The sequence below is a fragment of the Myotis nattereri genome (assembly GCF_964212035.1).
Source record: "Myotis nattereri genome assembly, chromosome: 1".
Lineage (NCBI taxonomy): Eukaryota > Metazoa > Chordata > Mammalia > Chiroptera > Vespertilionidae > Myotis > Myotis nattereri.
Window position 1 is genome coordinate 18,260,706 of NC_138075.1, and position 25,581 is coordinate 18,286,286.

Genomic DNA, 25,581 nt, shown 5'->3' on the forward strand with positions numbered 1-25,581 from the left:
CCTGGTGTCCAGTCTGCTTTATTAATCAATGGGCGATTTAGTGTTCTCTGCTCATAATTCCTACTTGTTGCTACTTAGAAATATTTATTAAGTTCACGTCTTTTAGGCTATGAGACTAGCCAAGATGAGCAATTTTTAGTTTGCCTGGCCACCTAAGCTGAAATCCTGCCAGTTTTTCTGGGCAACACATAACAGTTGAGTTACATCAGGTAGGACCTGGTGAAGAGATGATTAATAGTTTCAGAGTCTGAAAAAACAAAGCTAAGCCTTCCCCCTCCTTCATGTCTCATAATAGCCATTTCTTGTGTGATGTCCTGTTTGACTTCTCACTTTCAAGGAACTCAAACTCCCTCTGGCTATATCAGGAAACATGAAGTTGGGCTGAGCCAACATGTGGCTGATTTTGTGATTGCCAACCGAGTTCATCCTTTTGCCATCTGTTGAATCTTTAGTATGAAATGCTGTATAAAAGTGAAAAGCTCAGTGTTGAAATGGATGAGTTGATGCTTGTGAAGCATCTTACACAATGTCATCCCTGCATTTAGCATCAAACAAGCCTTCCAGAAAGTATAGATTGTTTTGATATCACCGGGGGTTTGGATATACTGGTAGCCTTTCTTCCTTCTTGTGTGTGTATGGGGGGTGGGGTTGGGGTGGGGGTGGGGGAAGGATGATTAGTTTAATGCTAGCTCCTCTCAGGAGATGAACTCTTGCCCCATGAAATGTTACCTGCACAATAGCTAGGTAAGCTGGCTTGTGTGTGTCAAGGGGTTAGAATTCATGTTCAAGAAACCAGCCGTTTATAAGTTCCCTTAACACTGTGAGTAGTATAGGGTCAGCTTACAAAACTGTTTGCTTATATTCTTTTGAGATTTGGCCCTGCTTATTTGGGGTGAGATGGGACTTTTCAAGCAGTTCATAGTCCTCCTGTATGTTGGGGAGACTTTGCCTCGTGTCTTGGGTGCCCTTTTGGACCTGAATATCAGTCCTGTTCTTTGGAGAAACCCTCTGGCCCCGGTATGCCTGAGCCTGGCGTTTACAGATGCCAAACTTACTGAGTAGGATAAACACGTCCCGCTGGAAGGTCTTGGTGAAAATAGCGTAGAGGAATGGATTGGCACAGGAGTTAAGTGGATAAAAGAGAACCAGTAAGATTTTGGAGTTGGTAACTGTGATAAGAGGCTTGTTCATAAGAGCTGACAGAGCATAAAATGAGATGGGGGCCATGCACATAAAGTCAGTGAAGATCAAGACAGCCATCCTTTTGGCAATTTTGGTGTCTTTGTCCCCTGGGTTGTACTGGGGATTTCGGACTGTGATGTAGATCTTCACGTAACAGAAGCAAATGATGATAAAGGCAACTATGTTGAGCAGCAGGACAAGGATAATATATGCCAGGGCAAGAGGGGTCTCGGTGTCCATGGGCAGGCAGATGCTGACTTTGGCATAGCTGCTTATTCCCACCAAAGGGAGCAGGGCCAGCAGGAAGCAGCAAACCCAGCCCCCAACCATGATGGCATATGCATGCCTGAGGCGGATTTTCCGGTCCAGGCGCATGGCGAAGGTGATGGCATACCAGCGCTCCAGGGTGATGACTGTCAGTGTATACACTGACAACTCACTAGCAAAGACGGTGAAGAAACCAGCCGTGTTGCAGCCGGGGCCTGTCTGCCAGTCGATGGCGTGGTTGTAGTACTCAGATTGAGTGTAGAGGTCTACGGAGGCAATGAGGAGTAGATACATCCCCATGCAGAAATCTGCAAAGGCCAAGTTGCACATGAGAAAGCGCGGGACGGTCAGTTTGTAGTGGCTGGTGAGGAGGATGACCAGGACGAAGACATTGCCCAAGAGAGCCAGCAGACTAACAAACCACACCACGATTCTCAGGAATTTGTAGCCCATTATATCTTCACAGGGGTTGAACTCATCTGACTTGGGGGTACACACCATGTATTCATTGCCCCCACACACTATGTAGTCATAATGGTTATCAAAGGCCTGTAGGGTCTCTTCCTGTGGGTTTTTGAGCTTCTGGCCAAACCCAATGATCTCATCTTCTTGCTCTTCAAAGAAGACATAATAATGAGAGTGGGAATTCTGGAACTTGTTTTCCCTGTACCCAGCACTGTGGTCACCTGGATCGTCTTCATATTCCTGGTAGAAGGGACCATTCAAAGCATTCACAGACCTTCTCTGACGCAGGCTCTGAATACTGCTCTCATTACACATTAAGGAGTCAAGGATTCTGCAAGGCAACAGAAATAAATCACTGCTTGCTGAAAACCCACTAATGGGCCCCACAACATGTAGCAAAAAGATTCTACATGACCTGGTTAGGTCCACCTCTCCTACGTCATTTCCTATTACCCTTCAAAACTATGCTCCAGTGAACTGGCCCTTATATCTCTTCTGCAACCAGTTCAAGACCATTAGTGAGAGAAAAAGCATGGATGCTGGAGCCAGTCTGCCTAGGTTAGGACCTGGCTTCACTATTTCCTAGCTGTTTCACCTTGGGAAGGTCTATGAAACTTGGTTTATCCTATTTTAAAAACAGAATCATGAAATTATCTATTTAATATATTTTTAAAGCTCTTATACAGCACCTGGAACATGGTTGGTGCTGTATATATGTCAGTTATTGTTATTATTCCTATTCAGAGCTTTAGAACACCATGTTCCCTTTGCCTGAAAACTCATGACTGCTTCTACTCATTCAGTTTTAAACTCAACTGTCCTTTTGCCCCTGATCTCTTTATTTTTATTTATTTATGTTTAAAATATATTTTTATTGATTTCAGAGAAGAAGGGAGAGGGAGAGAGAGATAGAAGCATCAATGATGAGAGAATGGAACCCTGACCTCCTGGTTCCTAAGTCAATGCTCAATCACTGAGCAATGATGGCCTGGCTGTCCTGATCTTAGATAAATTTTCCTACCCTTGTGTTTATTTCCTTCATAGCATTATCTGATATCTTACTTGTTTGCTTGTTTATTTTCTGACTTCCCCTACTGGAATGTAAATAAAATATTCTTGCCTGTCCTATTCACTGAACAAATGAGTAAATGGACAGTATCATGCAGGCATGCTTGTCGAGTAAGACTTAGTTTATTGTTAACCTATAAGACTGACATCAAAAGAGATTCTTTAACTTACTGGGCAGATGTTGATTCATCTCTTGGGTTAAAATGCCAATGGGCTGCCTATTCCAACCTGTTTGGAGGTTAATAGGAAATCTGGACCCTGCCCTTATGCAGTTCATTAGCCTCCCACCCATCCCTGGTCCTTTCCTACTCTGGGCCACATGGCATCAGTATAGAGCCTGCTATCAGCACCCCCATACCCCACTCCTAGTTTTCTGTAGATGTTATGCCCGCCATTGACCTTTGCACATCTGCTCAACTTTCCCATTTGCTTCTGCTCACTATTAGATCCCGAATTATTTCCCAATGCAAGTATGAATGCAAAATGTCAATCAGTAGATATTATTTAGAGACAGAGAACACACTATACCAGTGATGGCGAACCTTTTGAGCTCAGCGTGTCAGCATTTTGAAAAACCCTAACTTAACTCTGGTGCCCTGTCATATATAGAAATTTTTTGATATTTGCAACCATAGTAAAACAAAGACATATTTTTGATATTTATTTTATATATTTAAGCCATTTAACAAAGAAAAATCAACCCAAAAAAATGAGTTCGCGTGTCACCTCTGACATGCGTGTCATAGGTTCACCATCACTGCACTATACTAATAAATGATGGCAGTATTAGGAAAATGGGATTGCATGAGACACGAAGGGGGAAATAATACAGAGTAAAAGTGTAGGTGAGGACAAGATTCAGAGAAAGCATGGAGAGAAAAAGACCATCCCTCTCCCAGCCGGTTGCTCAGTGGTTAGTGTCAACCTATGAACCAGGAGGTCACGGGTTCAATTACCAATCAGGGCACATGCCTGGGTTGTGGCCTTGATCCCCAGTGGGAGACATGCAGCAGGCAGCCGATCAATGATTGTCTCTCATCAGTGATGTTTCTATCTCTTTCTCCCTCTCCCTTCTTCTCTGAAATCAATTTAAAAAAAAAAAGACCATCCCTCCTTTGCAGCCTGATCATAAAATAATACACATTGAGAGCTTATAATATTCCAGGTTATTGTGATAGGTGTTTTCTATTCAGTTTCTCATGTAATCTTCTCAAAACCTTTTTGAGTGATAGCATTATGATCTCCATTCACAGAGGCTCAGGGAGGCTAAGTAAGTAGGCTGAGATAACACAGTTAGGAAGTGGCAGAGATGGGGTACAAACCCAGCTGATTCCAAAGCCCCCACATATGTAACCAGTAAGCTGTGACCTTTGCAAAGCCCTAATTGACCAGGTAACTCAATTACTTGTGTTTCTAAGTTTGTCCTCGGAATGGTGGCATCTAATGCATGTTGCGTTTGGAGGCCATGCAATCTAATCTTGATAAGATTTCTACATGATCTGGTCATTCCTCTCTCCCCTATGTCATCTCTTAGTCTCCCCTCCCCTGCTGTGCTCCATTGACCTTGGCCTTATTTCTCATCTGTAGCCACGTTGAGTCTGCGTCATTGTGTCCCATGGATTTCATGTTTCTTGTGGATACTTCCAATTCTTTCCACATGGTTTCAAACCACAAAGCTTCTTCCCCGGACCCAGAAATTAATACAGCTTTTCCCAAGGCCTTTTGTTGCTTATCCCAGACACCTGCCACTTACCCTCTGATTTTCTTCTGATTCTTAAAAGCACAGCAGTGGCTCGGATAAGAAAGATCAGCCCGTGTGAGGTGGAGGAAACTCAAGGAAATTGGAAGTTTCTTTAGAGTCCAAGTGTTTCTTGCTATCAGTTCCTTGAGGTGCTCCAGGCCTTTGGAAGGTAGGGTAGTAACACTGGTATAAGAGACGTCCCTGGGGGCGGTGGGGGTGGAGGTGAGAAAACAGTCATACAGAGAAGTGGTGAGCATCCAAGCCTCTAACTGTTGCCCAGAAAGTCAAAGAAGCCCGGGATTAATGTAAAAATCACAGGCTCCTTTCTGTTACTGAATATACACTCTGAGTTCTTTATATATAGCCACTGGTCTAAGAAAGGATAGTAGGCTTCTAAGTGATAGGTGACAAGGGTCTCCCCTTTTTATTGCTTGGAACTCCGGTATCCATCAATACAGTAACTGTTTAGCAGACATTATATTTTATCCATTGCAATACATACAAACTTTTGGAGTCAGGGACAGACATCAATTCTACTCTGGAAATCTATACCTATAGCTACTAAAGAGTTTCAAGAGGCAAGAGAAATATATTTGAACAGGCTCAACGGGGCTGAAATTGCTCTCAGTCTCTGTGGGGAATGGGGTTTTGGGTTTAATGAACTGCTCAATGATATGGATCAACACCAATATCATGAAAATCTCCTGAAGATGCAGAACTTGGGAGTCATAGTAGTTGCATGGCGAATTCATGAGATGAGAGAGAGAGAGAAACATTACGCTTACCTCCTGTACACATCTCAACTGGGGATCAAAATTTCATTTTCCATCTTTTTAGGGAGATTTCAGGAGGCAGAGGAAATAAAAGGTTATGCTGAATGCACTATCTTTGACTTTTTTTTTCTGTAATAATGATCAGTTTTATTCCTCTGGCTAAGATATGCAGAGGTGATTTGAGGTTTATATTTTAACTAGAGGCCCAGTGCACAAAATTCATGAATGGATAGGGTCCCTAAGCCCGGCTGGTGATCAGGGCCAGTCTGTGGGGTGATTGGTGGGGCGATCAGGGGACCCCTACTGGTACCTGCCTTGGCTGGCCTGGGGCCTGTGGGCTGGGGGCAGCTCCTGCATTGAGTGTCTGCCTCCTGGTGGTCAGTGCACATCAAAGCAACCAGTTGTTCCACCAGTTGTTCCACTGTTTGGTCGATTTACATATTAGGCTTTTATTATATAGGACTAGAGGCCCGTTGCACGAAGAGATTTGTGCAATAGGCCTTCCTTCCCCTGGCTGCTGGCACCGGCTTTCCTCCGGCACCTGGGACCCAGGCCTTCACTCTGGCTGCAGCGGAGAAACCAAGACTCTTCAGTCTTCACTCGTCTTCAGTCTTCAGTCTACACTCGGGCTGGAGCCTTCGGTCTTCACTTCACGCCTGCATATGAAATTAACCACCATCTTTGTTGGGTTAATTTTCATACGCATCCTGATTGGCTGCTGGGCATAGCAGAGTGACACCAATTTGCATGTTTCTCTTTTATTAGTGTAGATAGTTATCGCATCAAGAGTTTAGGAGAAGAAATAAAAGGCATCCAAATTGGAAGAGAAGAAGTAAAATTGTCATTATTCGCAGATGACAGAGTATTGTACACAGAAAACCCTAAAGACTCCATCAAAAAATTATTAGACTTAATAAACGAATTTGGCAATGTAGCAGTATACAAAATTAATGCCAAGAAATCTATGGCATTTCTATACACCAATAGTAAACTTACAGAAAGAGAGACTAAAAAAACAATCCCATTTACCATCGCACCAAAACAATTAAGCTACCTAGGAATAAACTTAACTAAGGAGGTAAAAGACCTCTACTCAGAAAACTACAGGACGTTGAAAAAAGAGATAGAGGAAGACATAAACAGATGGAAGAACATACCATGTTAATGGACTGGTAGAATCAACATCATTAAAATGTCCATACTACCCAAAACAATCTATAAATTCAACGCACTCCCCATTAAAATACCAACGGCATATTTCACAGATCTAGAAAGAACTCTCCAAAAATTCATCTGGAATTAAAAAACAAAACAAAACACCCCGAATAGCTGCAGTGATCCTGAGAAAGAACAAAGTAGGAGGGATCTCAATACCAGATATCAAGAAGTATTACAAAGCCACTGTTCTCAAAACTGCCTGGTACTGGCATAAGAACAGACATATAGACCAATGGAATAGAATAGAGAGCCCAGAAATTGACCCGAACCAATATGCTCAATTAATATTTGACAAAGGAGGCAAGAACATACAATGGAGTCAAGACAGTCTCTTTAATAAATGGTGCTGGGAAACTTGGTCAGACACATGCAAAAAAATGAAACTAGACCACCAACTTACACCATACACAAAAATAAACTCAAAATGGATAAAGGACTTAAATGTAAGACGGGAAACCATAAAAATATTAGAGGAATCGACAGGCAGCAAGATCTCAGATATATGTCGAAGCAATATCTTCACCAACACAGCTCCTAGGGCAGGGGTGGACAACCTTTTTGTGAGTGCGTGCCAAAACCAGCAAAATCTCTGACTCAAAATTCTTCTGTGTGACAACCCTAGTTTTTTGAGAACATGTTATGCCTACTTGATATCGCTTAGGTGTACGTATGTGAAGAACCTTGAAGAAATAATAAAATTCATTTGAGTGACAAAAACACAGTATATGATGATGAAAAATACATTTATTTTTTAATGTATACATGTACACTGATAGTCTGACAGAAAAATTTATGACTCCATTTGATATTATCAGTGGGACTTTTGCTGCTGCATCACTGATGACAGAGATTTTACATCAGGTTTATATTTCGTGACCTTCAGAGATATGCACGAGCTACTACTTTCATACGTCAGGCTACTCCTATTACAAGACTTAACAAAATTCATCACTGAGAACAAAGATTCACAAGCGTATGTGGATGAAACCAAAACACTGGTCAGATCTAGGAAGGCAGGGAGAGTTAAGGCAGAGGCATAGAAATTGCTCTTCCCCTCTCTCGTCAATCCATGTCTATGGTCTTTAAGATAACTTGTTATGTAAAATTTATATTTATCTAAGATGCACCTACACTGAATTTATCTGAAAAATAAAAAAGTTGATATTAAGAAAAAAATTGTAAATGGAAGATAAGAGAGGGTTTCGCGTGCCAGCAAAAGTTACTGGCGTGCCATGTTTGGCATGCGTGCCAGGGGTTGCCCACCCCTGTCCTAGGGCAATGGAAACTAAAGGGAAAATTAACAAATGGGACTACATCAAAATAAAAAGCTTCTGCACAGCAAAAGAAACTATCAACAAAACAACAAGAAAACCCACTGCATGGGAGAACATATTTGCCAGTGATATCTCCGATAAGGGTTTAATCTCCAGCATTTACAGGGAACTCATGCAACTTAACAAAAGGAAGACAAACAACCCAATCAAAAAATGGGCAACGGATCTAAATAGATACTTTTTGAAAGAGAACATACAGAAGGCCAAGAGACATATGAAAATGCTCAAAGTCACTAATCATCCGGAGATGCAAATCAAAACAACAATGAGGTACCATTTCACACCTGTCAGACTGGCTATCATCAACAAATCAACACATGACAAGTGCTGGCGAGGATGCAGAGAAAAATGAACCCTCGTGCACTGCTGGTGGGAATGCAGACTGGTGCAGCCACTGTGGAGAACAGTATGGAGTTTCCTCAAGAAACTAAAAATGGAACTCCCATTTGACCCAGTGATCCCACTTCTAGGAATATATCCCAAGAAACCAGAAACACCAATCAGAAAGGATATATGCGCCCCAATGTTCATAGCAGCACAATTCACCATAGCTAAGATTTGGAATCAGCCTAAGTGCCCATCAGCAGATGAGTGGATTAAAAAACTTTGGCACATCTATGCAATGGAATACTACACTGCTGTAAAAAGGAAGGAACTCCTACCATTTGCAACAGCATGGATGGACCTGCAGAGCATTATGCTAAGCGAAATAAGCCAGTCGGAGAAAGATAAATATCATATGATCTCACTCATTTGTGGACTATAATGAACAACATAAACCAATGAACAAAAACAGATCCAGAGACAGAGAAGCGTCGATCAGATGCTCAAACCTCAGAGGGAAGATAGGGGAGGGTCAGGGTAAGGGAGAGGGATCAACCAAATGACTTGTATGCATGCATATAAGCATAAGGGATGGGCACAGACAACAGGGAGTGAGGGTGAGGGCAAAACTGGGGGGATGAGGGGATAATGGGGGTGGGTGGATAAAGACACATTTGTAATACCTTAATCAATAAAAAATAAAAAAAAGAGTTTAGGTGCCCCCATTGCCCTTATAAGCTGGTTGCAAATTATTTATTCTTTTACTTATTAAAAAATTTCACTCTATCTGTGACATGTGTTCATTAAAAATACATATAAGCAAAAATAAAATGCACATCACACAGAAATAAGCACAGTTAAGTTTTTGATGTGTGTATGTATCCACACACGTACACACACACACACACACACACACACTTTTACCCTACATATGTGAGCTGTTACTAAACATGCTGCTTTGTAACTTGCTATGTTTTACTTCACAATATGGAATAAACATTTTATTATTATTATTATTATTAAATTATTTGCTGCAAAAAGCCTTATTGTTTCCATTTGGCCTAATACAAGGGAGAAGGCTCCAGGGTGGTTAAAAGAATGACTAGTGATTTCAGGGAGAGGCTCAGGCAAAAACTAGACACCAGGGAGATGCAGAGGGACCCCTCAAAGGCTCTGGGCTCTAAAGGCTCCTAGTTGTGCTTGAGGGTGAGCCTTTGAAGAGACATTTACCCAGCCCAGCCTGTGGAGGTGAGTCAGGTGTCACTCATCTTCTTGATGAGTTTCACCTGCTCATCCAGGAAGTGTTTCTCCAGGAAGCTGCTGAGATGGGCGTCTGCGTGGGCAGAACACAGGGCATGCAGACCCACAGGGGCCTAGTTCAGGTTCTTCTCCATGACTATGGAGCTTCCATGGTGTCCTGGGTTTTACCCTACTCATCCTGGGAAGGCTTGGGAGAGAATGCGGCCACCGAGCTGGTTTTGCGTCTTTAAGAGAAGCTGGGCTCCTCGTGCTTCTGCTCCACCAACTTGTGGAAGATGTGGCCCAGGCCCTCCAGAGCAGCATCGTCATGGTGGAAATGGAAGCCCAGGGAGAGGTAGGTGTGGGAGGCCCGCAGATGCTGGGTGACCAGGCTGTTGACGGCAGCCTCCACCTTGGGAAATGATTCTGATGAATTTGGGAGCTCATGGTTGTTTAGCAATAAGGAGTTAAAGTAGAAAAAACAAAACAAAACGGTGTTGCCTGGTCTCAGAGGCTGAGGATGGCTGAGGTGGTTCCCAAGGGTGGCCAAAGGCTGGGTTGGCGTCCGTCAGTCTGTTCCATTCAAATACTGTTGAAGCAAGAGACAGATCTGAGGGACCACTAAGGGCACTCTGGAATAGACATATTTTTATGCATTTGGGTAAGATTTCCCAATTGAAAAACAGACCTGGAGAATGAGTCAAAATATAAAATTTTGGTAACAAGGAAACTACCTAAAACAAAATTCCACCAGATGATTAAAAGTAAAATGAAGGTAAAAGCTACCTCAGAAAATGTGAACAGAAAGAAAGCAGGGGTTAGGTTTTACTAACCTACAAAAAAAAAAAAAAATTCAGGCTTAAAGTACTCAGGATAAGGATCACTGTGTGAATGTCTTTGCTTCAAATGCATCACCACAAACTTGTTTCTTACTCTTATTTCTTCCCTAAGCCTTTCCAATTCATTGACTCCTCTTAGCATTTCTTCAGAGTTCAAATGTCTAACGGGAGTGTCCTCTTTCAATTCCCAGACAGGCTGAGGCAGCCAATCTAAGGTTTCCTTCTGCTTCTGGCTGACCCCTTCTTCAGAAGGTTGAGGATTTCCTTCTGCCTCCTGTGGGACCTCTTCTGAAGGGCGGTCATTGGTATGTTCTGTGCTTTTCCTTCATTTTCTTCACAAGACTTTTGCATGTTGAGTATTTTCCTATTATTTCCTTTTTGAACAAATTAATCCTGAAAGGATCCAGGGAAGTTCTCTCCTTCTTCAGCAATAGGGAATTGTTTCAGGAAACAGGCCCTGGACTATATGTCATCACCTTCAACTTCTAATTACTTCATTTAACACATAAGACTGCAGATCTTAGAACAAATACTGGCTGAGAACTGAGCCACTCTACACAGTCTGCCAACTCTGGCATTGATGGAGGAAGGGCCTCAGCTGTAGAAATCCTAAAATTCAACAGGGCAGGATTATTTTAAGTTATCTGAAGCTGTATTTTTTCCTCACTCATCTAAATTTTTGGACCACTTTGAATCCAGAATTTCTTACTATTAGTGTACCTTCTTTTATAAAATAATATCTTCAGAATAAAACAAAAGAGAGTAGCTATCAGCAGTTAAGGGATTTTGAATTTGTGAATGTAGCCATGTGGATGGAAACCTACAAGCTGGAGGGCCTCCCTCTCTCTATTGACTCTGGCACTTTGCACAGAGTTCATTACGTGATGGGCACTAAGCTTCATGAGAATCTGTCTCTAGCAAGTATTTCCTCACAGAACAGCATGCAGCGGAGCCTAGCCTGGCAGACACTTTGAAGTCTAATTGTCTAGGTCATGGGAATCATCTCAAGTTAAGTGTCCGATGAAACTAACAGGACCTGAATTCAGAGAGAGGGAGTCCTATAGGGATACATACAAGGCAAGAAGGTCACCCAATTTTATGATGCTAGAAAATAAGAGCCAACTGATATTTGAGGTCACAGGAGGAACAAATTGCTCCTCAGAAGCAATTATGTACAGTAGCATCTCCAAACATTAGAACAATTTCAATTTCTTCCATTTTTTTTGTCCTCATTATTTAACATTGACCTTTGATGAGTTTAATTGCAAATGAAATAAGCACCAGCTGGCTTGCCAGTGTTTCAGCAGCAATGTAAGCATCTGTTACGCTTGCTTGTAATGAATGTGGGTTTTCTGAAGGTCACTGTGAAGAAGCTGATCATTATAAATGTGTGGCCACATCTGTAAATTGGTAGATGAAATGCAACAACTAGTAAGAGAAGAAAGAAGATTACGGCTTAAAAGGCAGTTTAACAAATGATTAATACTAAATTAAAAATAAGGGTATAAGACCTGGAAGTTCAAGGCAGTGAGCTTATCTAATTAATTGTTTAAAAGAATTTAAAAACACAGTATGCATTCATTCAATAGAGATTCATTGCTTTCTATGTCTTAGGTGCAATTCTAGATTCTTGGGCTATAGCAGTAAACTAAAATGCAGATATTCCTGTTCTCATGCTTACATACTATAGAGCAGAGAGAGAATTAAAAAAAAGTAAAAACTTGCAGAATGTTAGCTGATAACTGTTAGTATCATGTGGAAAAGAATTATAGAGAAGTAAGGAAGAGCCCAGGAGTGTGGTCATAATTAGAGATGATGGAGGCTGTCAAGGAAGGCCTCATTGAGGAGAGATAGTTAAGCAAAGGTCTGAAGGAGGTGAGCAAGAGAGCCATGCTGATATTTAAAGAGCATTGCAAGCAGAGACACCAGCCAGTGCAAAGGCCCTGAGGTGAGAGTGCACCTTGGTGTGTTTGAGGATGCAAGGAGGCCAGGGTGGCTGGAGCTGAGACAGTGGTAGTGGGGGAGGGGGTTTGAGGAGTTTAGGAAATGTGTGAGAAGAAGTCAGATAATAGGGGGTCATATCATGTGTGTCTTGTAGTTGATCAAAAGTACTTTGTCCTTTCATCAGAGTGAGATCATAAGCCTTCAAAGGAATGGCATAAACTAATTTTAAAAGGATCTATCTGGTTATTGCTTTGAAAGTAAACTAAAGAGGAGAAAGAGTGGAAACAAGGATACTAATAATAGAGAGGATGATGCCTTGGACAAGAGTGATAGCAGTGGAGATGCTGAAAATGGTTGGAGTTTGTATAACTTTAAAAGATAGAGCTAATGGGATTTTCTGATGGCTTAGATATAGGGTATGAGAGAAAGAGAGAAGTTAAGAATGACTCCAGGATTTCAGGTCTGCAACTAAAAGGGTGGAGTTGTCATTTCCTGAGATGGGGAAGGCCGCAGGAAGGCAGGTTTGGAAGGAATAATCAGGGATTCAGTTTCAGACAGATCAAATTTGAGATGCCTACTAGACATCCAAATGGCATTGTCAAGTAGGCAGTGTATCATAAAGACTGGAATTTGGGAGAGTTGTCTGAATTGGAGATTTCTATTTGGATAGCATAGGCATTATGCAGTCAAAGGGATGAGATCACCAAGGAAGTGAATGGAGATAGAGATAAAAAGAAGGCCAGTGCTCTGCAGAACTTCTATTTTTGAAAATAGAAAAGTTTTGAGGATGATACTAGTTGTACTTTTAGTCAATTGAAGGGTTGCAAAGGTTTGTATGACTTTGAGGATCTTTGCAATGGCTCCATTATCTCTCCCACCAAGAGCCAGCCCCCTCGTTCTCAGTAGTTATAAAAAACAACCTTACTGTTTTTCTCATATTGGTGGCTATGGAAGTAAAAGATGTTAACAACCAATTAACTTGAGTTGTCAACCCAACTTCTCTGCTCTGAAGATTCCTAGGGCTAGACTGACCATCTTCTGGCTCCCAGCAAGAAACCAGCATGCAGACAATTCTGGAAATGTAATTGTTCTTTCTCTTCAAATTCTTCTGTGACCTCCCTCGAAGCTCTCGTAGACTCCACAAAATGGTCTCAGGCCCTCTCCTTTGCTGGGTCTCTGAAGACATGTGACTGAGGAAGGGCAACCTGCTTCGGTTGCCTCCTCGGCAACTCAGCCCCTTGGCATGAGTCTGGCTGGTGCCCAAAGGGCCACTGCCGAAGTCTGTTTATCTTTGTACTTCATTTCACAGTCCATGAGCAGAGCAGTCTTGCAGACAAACCTCCTCTGGTTTCCACCCCTCGGAGGTTCCCTTCCCTCCAAGAGAGCTGCTCTGAAGGTTCCGCTCAGCAAACACAGAAAGGAAGACAGGGAACTCCAGGTATTAGATCTTCCGGCTCAATTTCGATTTCCCATCCCCTGAGGGAGGTCCAGTTCCTGCTAAATAGCCGGGAGGCCCAGAGCAGTCCCGAGACAGTGGCTGGGACAGAGGCATCCAGGACTAATAGAGTCAGGGCTGAGGGAGGGCAGAGGCGAAGGAAAGAAGGCATGGGGGTGAGTTGAAGAGAGCCACACACTGTCACATGTTATGCAACCGTAACTAATATTTCCATGGTAACCCTTCAGCGGGTCAGCCCACCTGCTGAGCCAGGTCGTATTCCTCACAATATGATTTCAGCACAACATACTTTTAGACACTATTCTTCAGCCCAAATTATGTTCTCCTTTTCTTTTTTCTCAATTACAGTTTATATTATATTCATTTCAGGTGTACAGCCTAGTGGTTAGATATTAATATAACTTATGAAGTGATTCTCCCAATATGTCTAATACCCACCTGACATCATACGTAGTTATTACAATATTATTGACTATATTCCCTATGCTGTACAGCCCTGTGACTATTTTGGAACTGCCAGTTTTTTTTTTGTAGTCTCTCTTTTTTGTTTTTTGTTTTTTTGAACACACCCTATGCTTTCCTTAGACTTATCTTTTGTTCTTTCTCTTATAATTCTATCTCTGTTGTCACTCTACCCCTCATCTGAAGACCATCTTAAATATCACCTTGCTAAATGAGGCCTTTGTTGGTTATCCTAACCAGAAATAATAATCTTGATCCTCTAATATCTCTTATGGCTCTTTTTACATTAAAGTCACAGCACAGTTACTTATTCCCTTTTCTCTTGAATTTGATTGTAACCTCTTTAAAAGCAGAGGTTGTGTCTTACCCTTCTAACTTTCCTGGCATTCAGTAGGTGCTCAGTAAAATGCCTGTAGAATAAGTGAGTAAATGCACATCTTGCACAGGTTTTTTTCAGATTAGCCATTTCTTCTTAGAAAGGGAAGAGAAAAGGGAGAGAGGATGGGGGAGAGCTAGTAGTTATGCCTAAAACTGATTTTATTTAGGCCAAAAATTTTACCCAGGATCACAATAATAAAAAGACAAAACAACACAATTTTAAAAATGGTTAAAATATTTGACAGACATTTCACAAAAGAAAATATACTAATGGCTAATAATACAGGAAATGCTCAACATCATTAATAACCAGGGAAACACAAAGTACAACCACAATGAGATACCACTTTATACCCATTAAATGGCTAGAATAAAAAAGATTGATAATGCAATGGGTTTGCCAACCTACAACTCTCAGACCTCACTGGTGAGCACAGAAAATGGGACAACCATTCTGGGCAAGTTTTGCAGTATTTCCTATAAAGTTAAATATACATTTATCCTGTGACCTAACAATTTTACTCTTAGATTTTTACACTAGAAAAATAATAAGCTGTGTAGGGAGGTGTCTATGGGATGGTGGGGCATGAGGGAACTTTCTGGGTGAAGAAAATATTTTAAGCCTTGACTAGGATAGAGTGGCATAGTTTTGCTAAAACTCATCAATTTCTCATTTGAGAAATGTGCATGTTATTGTATATAAGTTGTACTTCAATAAAAAATGAGCAACCTAGAAAGTCATGTATTCAACACTCCTGTGCACTTTAGGAATGCCCAAAAGAACCCTGCCACAATTCTTCAGCCATCTAACAGTATGATCTTGTGACGATCATTGAGTCAGAAAGAAAAACAAAAAAAGGCTTATTTTTTCTGTACACCAAGGTGGCAGAGCCATGACCCTTAGATTTCCAAATGATTAGTTTGACCAGCCCAAAGAACAATGGTTAATTTTGAAGTTTATTTTTTATTGATACATGTAATGCAAACTCAAGGATATTATAAGGGATTTCCCCCTCTTAGGAGATACTTAAAATAGTAAGGGAGACCGTAATAGTATAGTCATTTTTAACAGTAAGTTAATCTTATTAGTGTGGGTTATATAATTTAGACCTTAGAGAACCCTGGTTATTATAGAAGGCATTGCATTTCAGGGTGTTCTTTCCTTTGGGATTATAAACACCAAGAACGCTTTCAAAATAAGATTAAAAGAAAAGAAGATAGTAAAAAATAGAAAGTATAAAAATAGAAAATGAGATTGCATATCTTGATTAAAAATCAATAAGTGAGAATGTTATTAAATAAAAATAAGAAGGCTTTTTAAAAAAAAATAGCAAAGGTTGGAGAATAGATCTTACTTTAGCTGTGGCATCTATTTAAAATTAGATTCTTTTCTGAGAAATAACTTTGGCAAAAGGTGGTAAACTAAGCGGGCAATTTTGTTTTTGCCAACTTTAGAGATGACTGTATTCTGTCATAATTACCTTTAGGAGGCAGACGTACCTATGCCATTCAGTCCTCTTTCTAGATGAAGTTTAAGCTTTTCTAAGTTTGGCTTTTACATCAAATCCCAACTTAGTCATGGCTATTTGATTTTCAGTTACAATTTATCAAATATTTATTGAGTACTTCCTTTCTTCTCTTTTGAAGCAGGGGGATTACAAAAAGTATATAAGAGTCCATTTCCTCTAGGATCTTAAAGTCTAGTCTTGAGGAGGAAGTATGCAGAAAATAAAGTAATGAAGATTTTGACAAAAGTTCAACACAAGAATTAAAGTGATCTTACTTTAGTGCATACTTAGTTAAATGAATTTTAAGAAAACTGTGCTTGGAATTTGAAGAATGAGACTGGGCTCATCTTTGTTCTTTTCTACCTTTCCTTCTACTGGCCTCTCAGATGCTGCCACCCCCATTGTCCCTCTCTTCCTATACTGGTGGCTTTTTTTTTTTCTTAATTTAATTTTTATTAAAATTATGCATGGGCCCACTTCTTATTTTTTTCCTCACCTGAAGATATGTTTATTGATTTGTAGGGAGAGAGGAAGGGAGAGATAGATAGATAGGTAGGTAGATAGATAAACATCAATTGGTTGTCTCCCATATGTACTAGGATCAAACCCGCAACCTACGTATGTGCCCTGATTGGGAATCGAACCTTCAACCTTTTGGTGTCCAGGGTGATGCTCAAAAAACTGAGCCAACTGGCCAGGACTAGACCTATTTTTTAAAGAAGCAAATTACACTGGAAACTTTATAACCCCCACAGCAAGCCCCTGTGCTGCCCCTCCCTGCATTCTGCTTTTTTTTTTTTTTTTTAAATATATTTTATTGATTTTTTACAGAGAGGAAGGGAGAGGGATAGAGAGTTAGAAACATCGATGAGACAGCGATCAGCTGCCTCCTGCACACCTCCTACTGGGGATGTGCCCACAACCAAGGTACATGCCCTTGACCGGAATCAAACCTGGGACCCTTCAGTCCGCAGGCCGATGCTCTATCCACTGAACCAAACCGGTTAGGGCCCTGCGTTCTGCTTTTTGAAGAAGCAACCACTCTTAACTTATGATATTTTTTCCATAATTGGAAATATTTCTCCATGTATTGGCTTTTGATTCACCCACTGACTCTCTACCATGAAGATGGGGGTTTTGCTCTCTTCACCCTACACATACACCTACCTGACATCCCCTCTACTCCCCTGAAATAGACTGAGGACATATTTGGATAAACCCATATTCAGTATTTTAGTTATTACAACTCTGCATATTGTAATTTAATTTCCTTTTTATGTAACTCTTTTGTTTCTTCATGAGATGTCTGCCTCTCTTTTTCTATTAACGTATCTTGGTTTGAGTGGACCTCTTGCTTAGTCTTGCCACGTGCTCTAAAGTTGTGTAAAACACCTCTCAAACCAGGTTTTCATACAGTCAGTCTTGTCAGATAATCTACCAATCCCTTTTTATTTCCAGAACTTTCTTTTGGCGTCCTCCATTCTCCAGCTCTGATATGGACGCCTGAGTCTCAAGATTCCCAGGCCCTGTCTTTTTGGTCATCCTCGGAATTACATTTGTTTCTCTCCTGTGTTGATCACCGCTTCTGAATCCCTCCCTTTTCCCCTTCTTGGTGGAACCAAGAGGGAAGGGTAGGGGATATTTGGAGGCTCTTGTCAGCTAGACCAGCACTGCTGAAGGTGTGGTGCCCTTTGGAGTCTTTGATAAGGTCAGAAGCTTGTACTGGAATGTGAGTCAACTACTTCACTGCCCAGTTTGAACAACTCTGTTTTCATGGGAAGGTTTAAATGCAGGTTAAACTTCAATGTCTGATTTTAACAAAACAGAGTTTTTATAAGTGACATTCATCATTTTCACCAGGAAAATCACATAACGTGGAAATGTTTTCAGACACCTATTCTACAGGCTCTTTCCAAATCACAAATTTCTTTAGAAAAGCAGCGACCTTTCTCATTCATTGGTGAAATATCACCTTTATCTTGAAGGAGTGGTTAAAGATATCTTTGAAAAATACCTTTTAGGCTCTGGCCGGGTGGCTCAGTTGGTTGGAGTGTCATCCTGTACACCAAAAGAGTCTGCAGGTTAGATTTCTGGTCAGGGCATATACGTAGGTCGTGGGTTTTAGTCACTTTCTCTCTCTCCTGCTCTCTCTAAAAATCTATAAAAACATATTCTCTGGTGAAGATTAAAAAATATGTAGCTCTCAGGTTAAAAAAAAAATCACAGAAAAGGTCAACACATTTTTTTCACTTGTCTTTTTATAAAAAGAAGAATGCATAAAACTTTTTAAAGTATTTGCCATGAATTTACAATGAATATTCACATAATGCAGATTTTCAGGGTCACTCTGCCCTCTTTCATGGAACCTATGCATTAAGAGAATAAGGCCATAAATCCAAGGAAGTGGGTGCATTTAATCTAAAAGCGAAGTAGAATTGTTAAAAGTGAGAGTGAGGATAAGTCTTTGACACTGTGGATCACTCACTGTTTTCTTGGATGCATCCATTCCCTACCTGACACTTGAGGGATAGTGGTCATCCTATATAATAAAACCCTAATATGCAAATCAACCAAACAGCGGAACAACCAGTGGAATGATCGGTTGCTATGACGCACACTGCCCCCCGAGAGGGAGGTAACTGGCAGCAGGGGTGGGGGGGGGGTGGGGAGGGTCGGGCCAGCCAGCAGGCGGTGCCGGCTGCCAGCCAAGGCTGGTGCCAGTGGGGGCCCCCCAATTGCCCCTCCTGCTGGTTGTCCAACAGATGGTCCTGATCACCAGCCAGGCCTAGGGACCCTACCCTATATATTGGGAACAGTTAGATTTAAAAATTAAAACCCGGCATGGCTACTCTAACACTGAAAAAACAGGATGATGCAGTGATGACATGCATGGACTCTGGCTTGCACATTTTGTGGTCATCTCTGATTCTGACACTTATACCTGTGTGACAAAGCCAATTACTTTTTTCTCTGCTTCAATTTTTCCACCCATAAGATGGGGAAAATGGTACTACTGCCTCAGAAAGATCATGTTATATACTACTTTTTATAATTAGGGCAAAAAAAGCAGATGCCCATACAACAGCAAGATGCCTTTCACCTGTATGAAAAGTATGGTAACTGGTGCATGCAGCATCCTGGATTGTGAGAGGGATTTCTGACTTCTGGTGTAGGCCTGACATCCCCTGAGGGGTCCTGGATTGTTAGGGCACAGGCCAGGCTGAGGGCCCCCCGCCCTTATGCATGAATTTTGTGCACTGGGCCGCTAGTCTGTATATAAAATATTAGTAACAATTTGTACTTATTTTTAAAAGCATAAATATACATAGAGCCTCTACTATTTCCTTTTATCTCTACTGGATTGACTGGTGCTTCTCCTGAGGTGCTGTGCTCCACTGGCAAGTACTTGACTAGATGCTCAATGAGTTTCTAAAGTAAGGCCAAACCAAGGAGGTGAAAAGACGGCACTGATGGCTAGGCCGCAGGGAGATGGAATTGACAGAGCTTGATCAATGTTGGACATGGAGGTGTACATCAGAGGAAATGCACAAATAGGTACTTTTTCCATGATGTTTCTCCATGACGTTCACATCCCATCTCCCCAACAATAAGTTCTTCCAGATATGAACACAACTATCACCTATACCAGTGATGGCGAACCTTTTGAGCTTGGCATGTCAGCATTTTGAAAAACCCTAACTTAACTCTGGTGCCGTGTCACATATAGAAATTTTTTGATATTTGCAACCATTGTAAAACAAAGACTTATATTTCTGATATTTATTTTATATATTTGAATGCCATTTAACAAAGAAAAATCAACCAAAAAAATGAGTTCGCGTGTCACCTCTGACACGTGTGTCATAGGTTCGCTATCACTGACCTATACTCTTCCATCTTTGTGCCAGGCATTGTGCACCTAAGATTTTGTGCAAACAAGAGTGCTTTCCACCTATTTGCAGACACATGTCTCAGAATTTTGCAAACAGCAGCTGTTCAAAATGTTTGTTTTTCCCCTATGAGAGGGCCTCCAGGCATGTCCACACCAAAGTGGCTGCCTGATCAGGCATCAGGATGGCATGGTGGAGTGTGGGGACTTTGAGTCTCAAAGAACAAGGGCTTTCTTCCCAACAATAGCCTATATAGCTGGGCAGAAAAGTACTAGCAGAAGTCTTTGTCCAAGCCAACAACATTCCCTACTCACAAACAGCTGCTCCTCCTAATGCCTACCTCTCGTCCAGGAAAAGAAAAGAAAAAATAGACTGATATATTCTTTTGTTCGTCTTACTCACAGCAGGGTTGGTCCACTGTATGCTCCTCCAAATGCATCTTTGTCAATAACTGACAGATATTTGTTTTTGTTCAGGTAACTAGAGGGAGAGAGAGAAAATACATTAGGTGAGATTAAGCGAGTTAATTGAAATATCAAAATAAAATGTGAACATAGTCCCCGTAGCTATTAAGAATTTGGAAATTGCCCTAGCTGGTTTGGCTCAGTGGATAGAGCGTCAGCCTGCAGACTGAAGGGTTCTGGGTTTGATTCTGGCCAAGGGCATATGCCCGAGTTGCGGGCTCCATCCCCAGTGGGGGGCGTGCAGGAGGCAGCTGATCAGTGATTCTCTCTCATCATTGATCTATCTCTCTCTCCCTCTCCCTTCCTCTCTGAAATCAATAAAAGTATATTTAGAAAAAAAGAAGAATTTGGAAATTTAAGAATTACCTTCTATGGCGTAAGCAGTCCAAAAAAAAAAATTATAGGTTTCAATTGTGCAAGGTTTATACACATTAATTATGGCACAAGTCTTTGAAAGTGAGCATGTTTATTGTTTAGTATGCATATGTAGATTTTACACAAGTTGCCTAATTCTCTGTTTTCCCAGCCAGTGGCAAATGTATTTTTCAATCCTCTTCAATACCAAGTGATTTACAATTTTTTCCTCAATATTTATCGGTATTCCCATTTACTTAAAAAAATATATTTTTACTGATTTTAGAGAGGAAGGGAGAGATAGAAACATCAATGATGAGAGGGCAACCATTGATCGGCTGCCTCTTGCATGTCCCCTACTGGGGGCCGCAACCCAGGCATGTGCCCTGATCAGGAATTGAACCATGACTTCCAGGTTCATAGGTTGACACTCTACCACTGAACCACACGACCTGGCTTCCCATTTACTGTTGAAGACTGGGCTTCAATCAGGAATGGAATGAAGGTGGTGAATGTGGTGAGTGATGAAGGGGACTGTGAGGGATTCAGACCTTTTCTTTGGGATAGGGTTGACAGATTTAGCAAATAAAAACACAGCCCAGATAAACAATGAATACTTTTTTAGTATAAGCATCCCCCGTGCAATTTTTGAAACAGTCTTATACTAAAAGTTAAGATTTGTTGTTTAACTGAAATTCAAATTTAATTGAGTAACCTATATTTTCTTTAATAATCCTGTTTTGGGGGGTTAGCTTATGCACATAAGATTACAGAATATATCTTTTGTGGAAGGGTTTTAGGGGCACACTGAGCTTTCCAGTTTGAAACACATGGGGCATTTGAGGTGAAAATATTTTTGAAGCAACTCAAGTCACAAAGTGAGTCTGAAACATAAAGTTACTTCCAAATGGATAAAAGCTTCCAAGGGTTTTAACACTGGCTTTCCCCGCTAGCCTTTTTAGAGAACAAAATTGTCTAAAAAGAAACAAAGCAATATACTAGTATATCCTTGTTATGAAGTGATCTAACTTTATGCCTGTTTAGAATAACTCACCCCATAGCATAATCAATTGAAAAGTTAGTGAGTGAGCCCCTTAGGAGGTATGCTTAGATACAGATAATGCTTCTTTCATTCTGTTTATGGTGTTTGCTCTTCATGATGGAAAATTCTCAAGGATGATGGCTAATAATAGTAGTGTGATATGAGGACTCATGGTCAGAAGAATTCCTTTTTCAGATCTCTCACAGAGAAACTTCTTGGTTAATTGGCTGTTTCTCTCTTTCTCTGAAATCAGTTGAGAAGAAGGAGGGTGGCTGCATTGGTGGCTGACTTGAGGGGAGGCAGCCTTGATTGCTGTTCAGAAGGCAAAGGCAGAAGCAGTGTGTCCATGGGGTTCCTACCCTCAGCCTCTCCTGGTCCAGCAACTCCAGGCTTCTGTTGGGAATAGAACTTATTTTGAATGAGAGATGGCAGCCAGAGATGGGTCCCAACTAGAGTCATGGGAGGAAGGAGAGTTTTACCAACCCCAACGAAGTCTCCCTCTCTTGGGCAGGATGAGGGATTAACCCAATAACCACGAGGTCTCAAACTGACGTTGTAAACTTTCTAAAGTCGCTGCCAGCAGGTTATCTTACCACACTCTCTCTCTCTCTCTCTCTTTTTTTTTTAACTCTCAAAAATCAGTGTTTATTTTGCAAGTAAAATGCTCAAGAAACTTTAAAAAGGTCCAAAGGTCTAGAGATAGCCAGGTTTCAGTTAAGATGATAGGCAGGTGCTGACTGTTGGTTTCTCCATTGCTAATGCCTAAATTTCAATGTGCTCAATTCTGTACGTCAATGTGTATGGTTCTTCTAGTTAGGGAGCGGTGAATTACTCCGATTCTCAGCATACATCAACATTTACCACAATAAGAATGATAAGAAAAGCAGTGGCAGTTGCTATCATAGTCATTGCAAAGGGAAATATTTGATGACCCAGGGAGAAACCTGGCACAGCAAATCCACGAATCAAAATCATTAATCCAGTAAAGAAAAAAAAGTATCATTTTCAGAATCTTTATGAACACTTTCCTTGGATTATTCTCTGTAACCAGGTCTGTTGACTATAAACTTGAGATGTCAAGTTCATGATGAGTCTTTTCTTGTATTAATTCAGCTCTTTCAAAATGAGATCTCATCACACTCTTTATTTGCTCATCATCTGTCTCCCCAACCAGAATACAAGCTCTTTGTCTTATTTATTGCTGCATCAGTGGTACCGTGTTCAATGCCTTTGTTATTATTTGTTGAATGAATATGTAAATGAAAAAAATATCATTGCATCTGTCCTCCAAAATATTGAGGTAAGTGCTGCTAAACTCTTAGTGTGACACATATGATTGCTTTAAGGGAAAAATAATGGAAAATGAAAGATTAGAAGACTCAGCATATGGCGTGGTGGCCAACTGACCTTCTTTGATGGCTGTGACAAGGCAGATGGTTTACAAATGCCATAGGGATGTGGCTCAGACATGGCCTCTTCAGGCAGTGGCTGGACTCCATGCTTCCCGGGCATTGTTAAGTCTGAAATGGAAGGCTCAGCTAATTTCCTACATATACAGGGCCCAACTAAGATGCTACAGCAGCCAAAATGGGCCTTCTGGATGAATGGCTATCACCTAAGGTTCTCAGTCACAGGCTTCATCTAATTATTGTCTGACTCTTCTTCAACTCCACGGAGTTCCTTTGCTCAGTGATAGAGCAGGCAAAGAGCCACCTTGGAGAAAACAACTGGAGAGAAGATCTTGAACATCATGATTTTGTAAAAGGCCAATTAAGCTCAGGATAAGGGTCACGCTGGCTTGTGTCTCTTTTTGTATTCTTTGGACCATGCAGCTCGCAGAGCACATTCTGTTCCCAGACTGCTGGAAGTCAAGTAACGACTGGTGAGCTCGTCTCAGCTTATCCTCATCATCCCCGAGTGCCGCGAGGGAAAATCGGCTTGCTCTCATCATTACGAATCACTGTAGAACTAAATAATTGCTCGTCCAATTCTGCAGTGTTTTTGTCTGATATTCAATATGCCCCCAAGGAGGCTGGTTGATAAGCATTGTAGATTACCAGAAGTGCTGCAGGAGATTTCAAACTGGGAAAGCCAGCCAGAGTCCAGGAGGGGAGAAGGAGGATGGAGAGAAGGTGCAGCCAACTTGAACGGAGATGAACTGAGTCTTGGGGGAGGCTACGTTCTGTAAAACCAACATGGTTGTTTGGGCACTTTACCTCTTAGAGATAATTGGGTGCTTAGAAATGAAACTGTCCCCTTGCCTTTAGCATGTGGAGGGCTGCCTTATTTAGCTTTTAACCTTAGGTTCAGATGGTTGATATACCTTCCATCTGAATCTAAAGGAGTGGATGGGGGAACATCTAGATAAGCTTTAATAGTCAGGAAGAAGTGCTTTCATTGGCCCCATTTACCACATAATATTTCCTGGAAATGTCGGTTTAGTTAAACCAATTCCTTGACCACGACTTACCCTGATTCCCTGGAATCCACATTCTGTCAACCAGCTAGGGCATCAATCACAAATCTTGGTAGGCTATATGGGTAACTACCCCAGACAATGATTATTTCCTAAGGGTCTGTGTGATCATTGTAACTGTCTGTTGCGATGAACATAAATGAACTTAAAAAGTCTTAGAAAGTCTTAAGAGTCAGAGTTGAAAGGAAAGACTTCTTGAAATTTATGATTTCTGCATACAAATACTGGAAAGGGCTTGGGGGGAAACAACTGGTATCTCCTTTAAAAGCAAGATAGACACTGCTACATGTGTTTTCAACACCTTTTCATTCTCTGGAGGACATAAGCCTCTTCGAGAATTTCTTGGGAGAAATGAAGTTCTTCCTAGAAAAGATATGTCAGATTTTTTGGGTGGGGGGCTGTTAAGAAACTTTAAGTACTGTGTCTCCCACAGTTAAGGAAGAACACTGTGATCAGGAAAGTGAAGATGTTCAGGGATGAGTTGGGGGAGAACATGCAATTGAAGAACTCAGTATGTACTCTGGATACAATGTTATGGCCTCACTCTTGGGACACAACAGCCATCCAGTGAAAACATGTTGGATGAATCAAGAAAGTCCAGTTGCTGGGTAATTCCTAGCTAGAGCCACCCTCTGTACCATGTTTAGACTAGAGGCCTGGTGCATGAATTCGTGCACCAGTGGGGTCCCTTTGCCTGGCCTGCGGAATCAGGCCAAACCAGCTCTCCAATATTCCCTGAGGGGTCCCGGACTGCGGATTGCGAGAGGGTGCAGGCCAGGCCGAGGGACCCCACCAGTGCACAATCTGGGCCGGGGAGGGATGCGAGAGGTTGGCCAGCTGGGAAGAGACCATAGGAGGGCTCCAGGGTATGTCTGGCGGGTCTCACTCAGTCCCGATCAACCGGACCCCAGCAGCTAGCTAGCCTACCAGTCAAAGCATCTGCCCCCTGGTAGACAGTGCATGTCATAGTAAGTAGTTGAGCAGCCTCAGCATATCATTAGCATATTATACTTTGATTGGTTGAATGGCCGCCTGGACAACCGGACACTTAGCACATTAGCCTTTTATTATATAGGATGAGGAAGTGTGTCAGAGGGAGGAGTATGACACTGTGGCAAGGGAAGATGTGGTTGCTGGTGAGCATTGCTCTTTGGGAC

At 41.5% G+C, this 25,581-nt stretch overlaps 1 protein-coding gene and 1 pseudogene across 2 annotated transcripts in view; both read right to left on the bottom strand.

Moving 5' to 3' along the window:
* Positions 1-840: 840 nt before the first annotated feature.
* The window catches only part of TSHR (thyroid stimulating hormone receptor), a gene marked incomplete at both ends in the record, with an annotated part of 99,484 nt that continues 74,743 nt past the window's right edge, over positions 841-25,581 (bottom strand). The window contains 3 exons of the mRNA XM_081114309.1: positions 841-2,245; positions 4,736-4,924; positions 20,491-20,568. Coding sequence (XP_080970435.1) covers positions 841-2,245; positions 4,736-4,924; positions 20,491-20,568 — 1,672 coding nt within the window. The remainder of the gene's footprint in view (positions 2,246-4,735; positions 4,925-20,490; positions 20,569-25,581) is intronic.
* LOC308526642 (transcription elongation factor A protein-like 8) lies at positions 9,859-10,801 on the bottom strand (annotated as a pseudogene). Its single transcript has 2 exons — positions 10,445-10,801; positions 9,859-10,037 (listed from the first exon to the last, which is right to left on the bottom strand). The product of its transcript is annotated as a transcription elongation factor A protein-like 8 (transcript).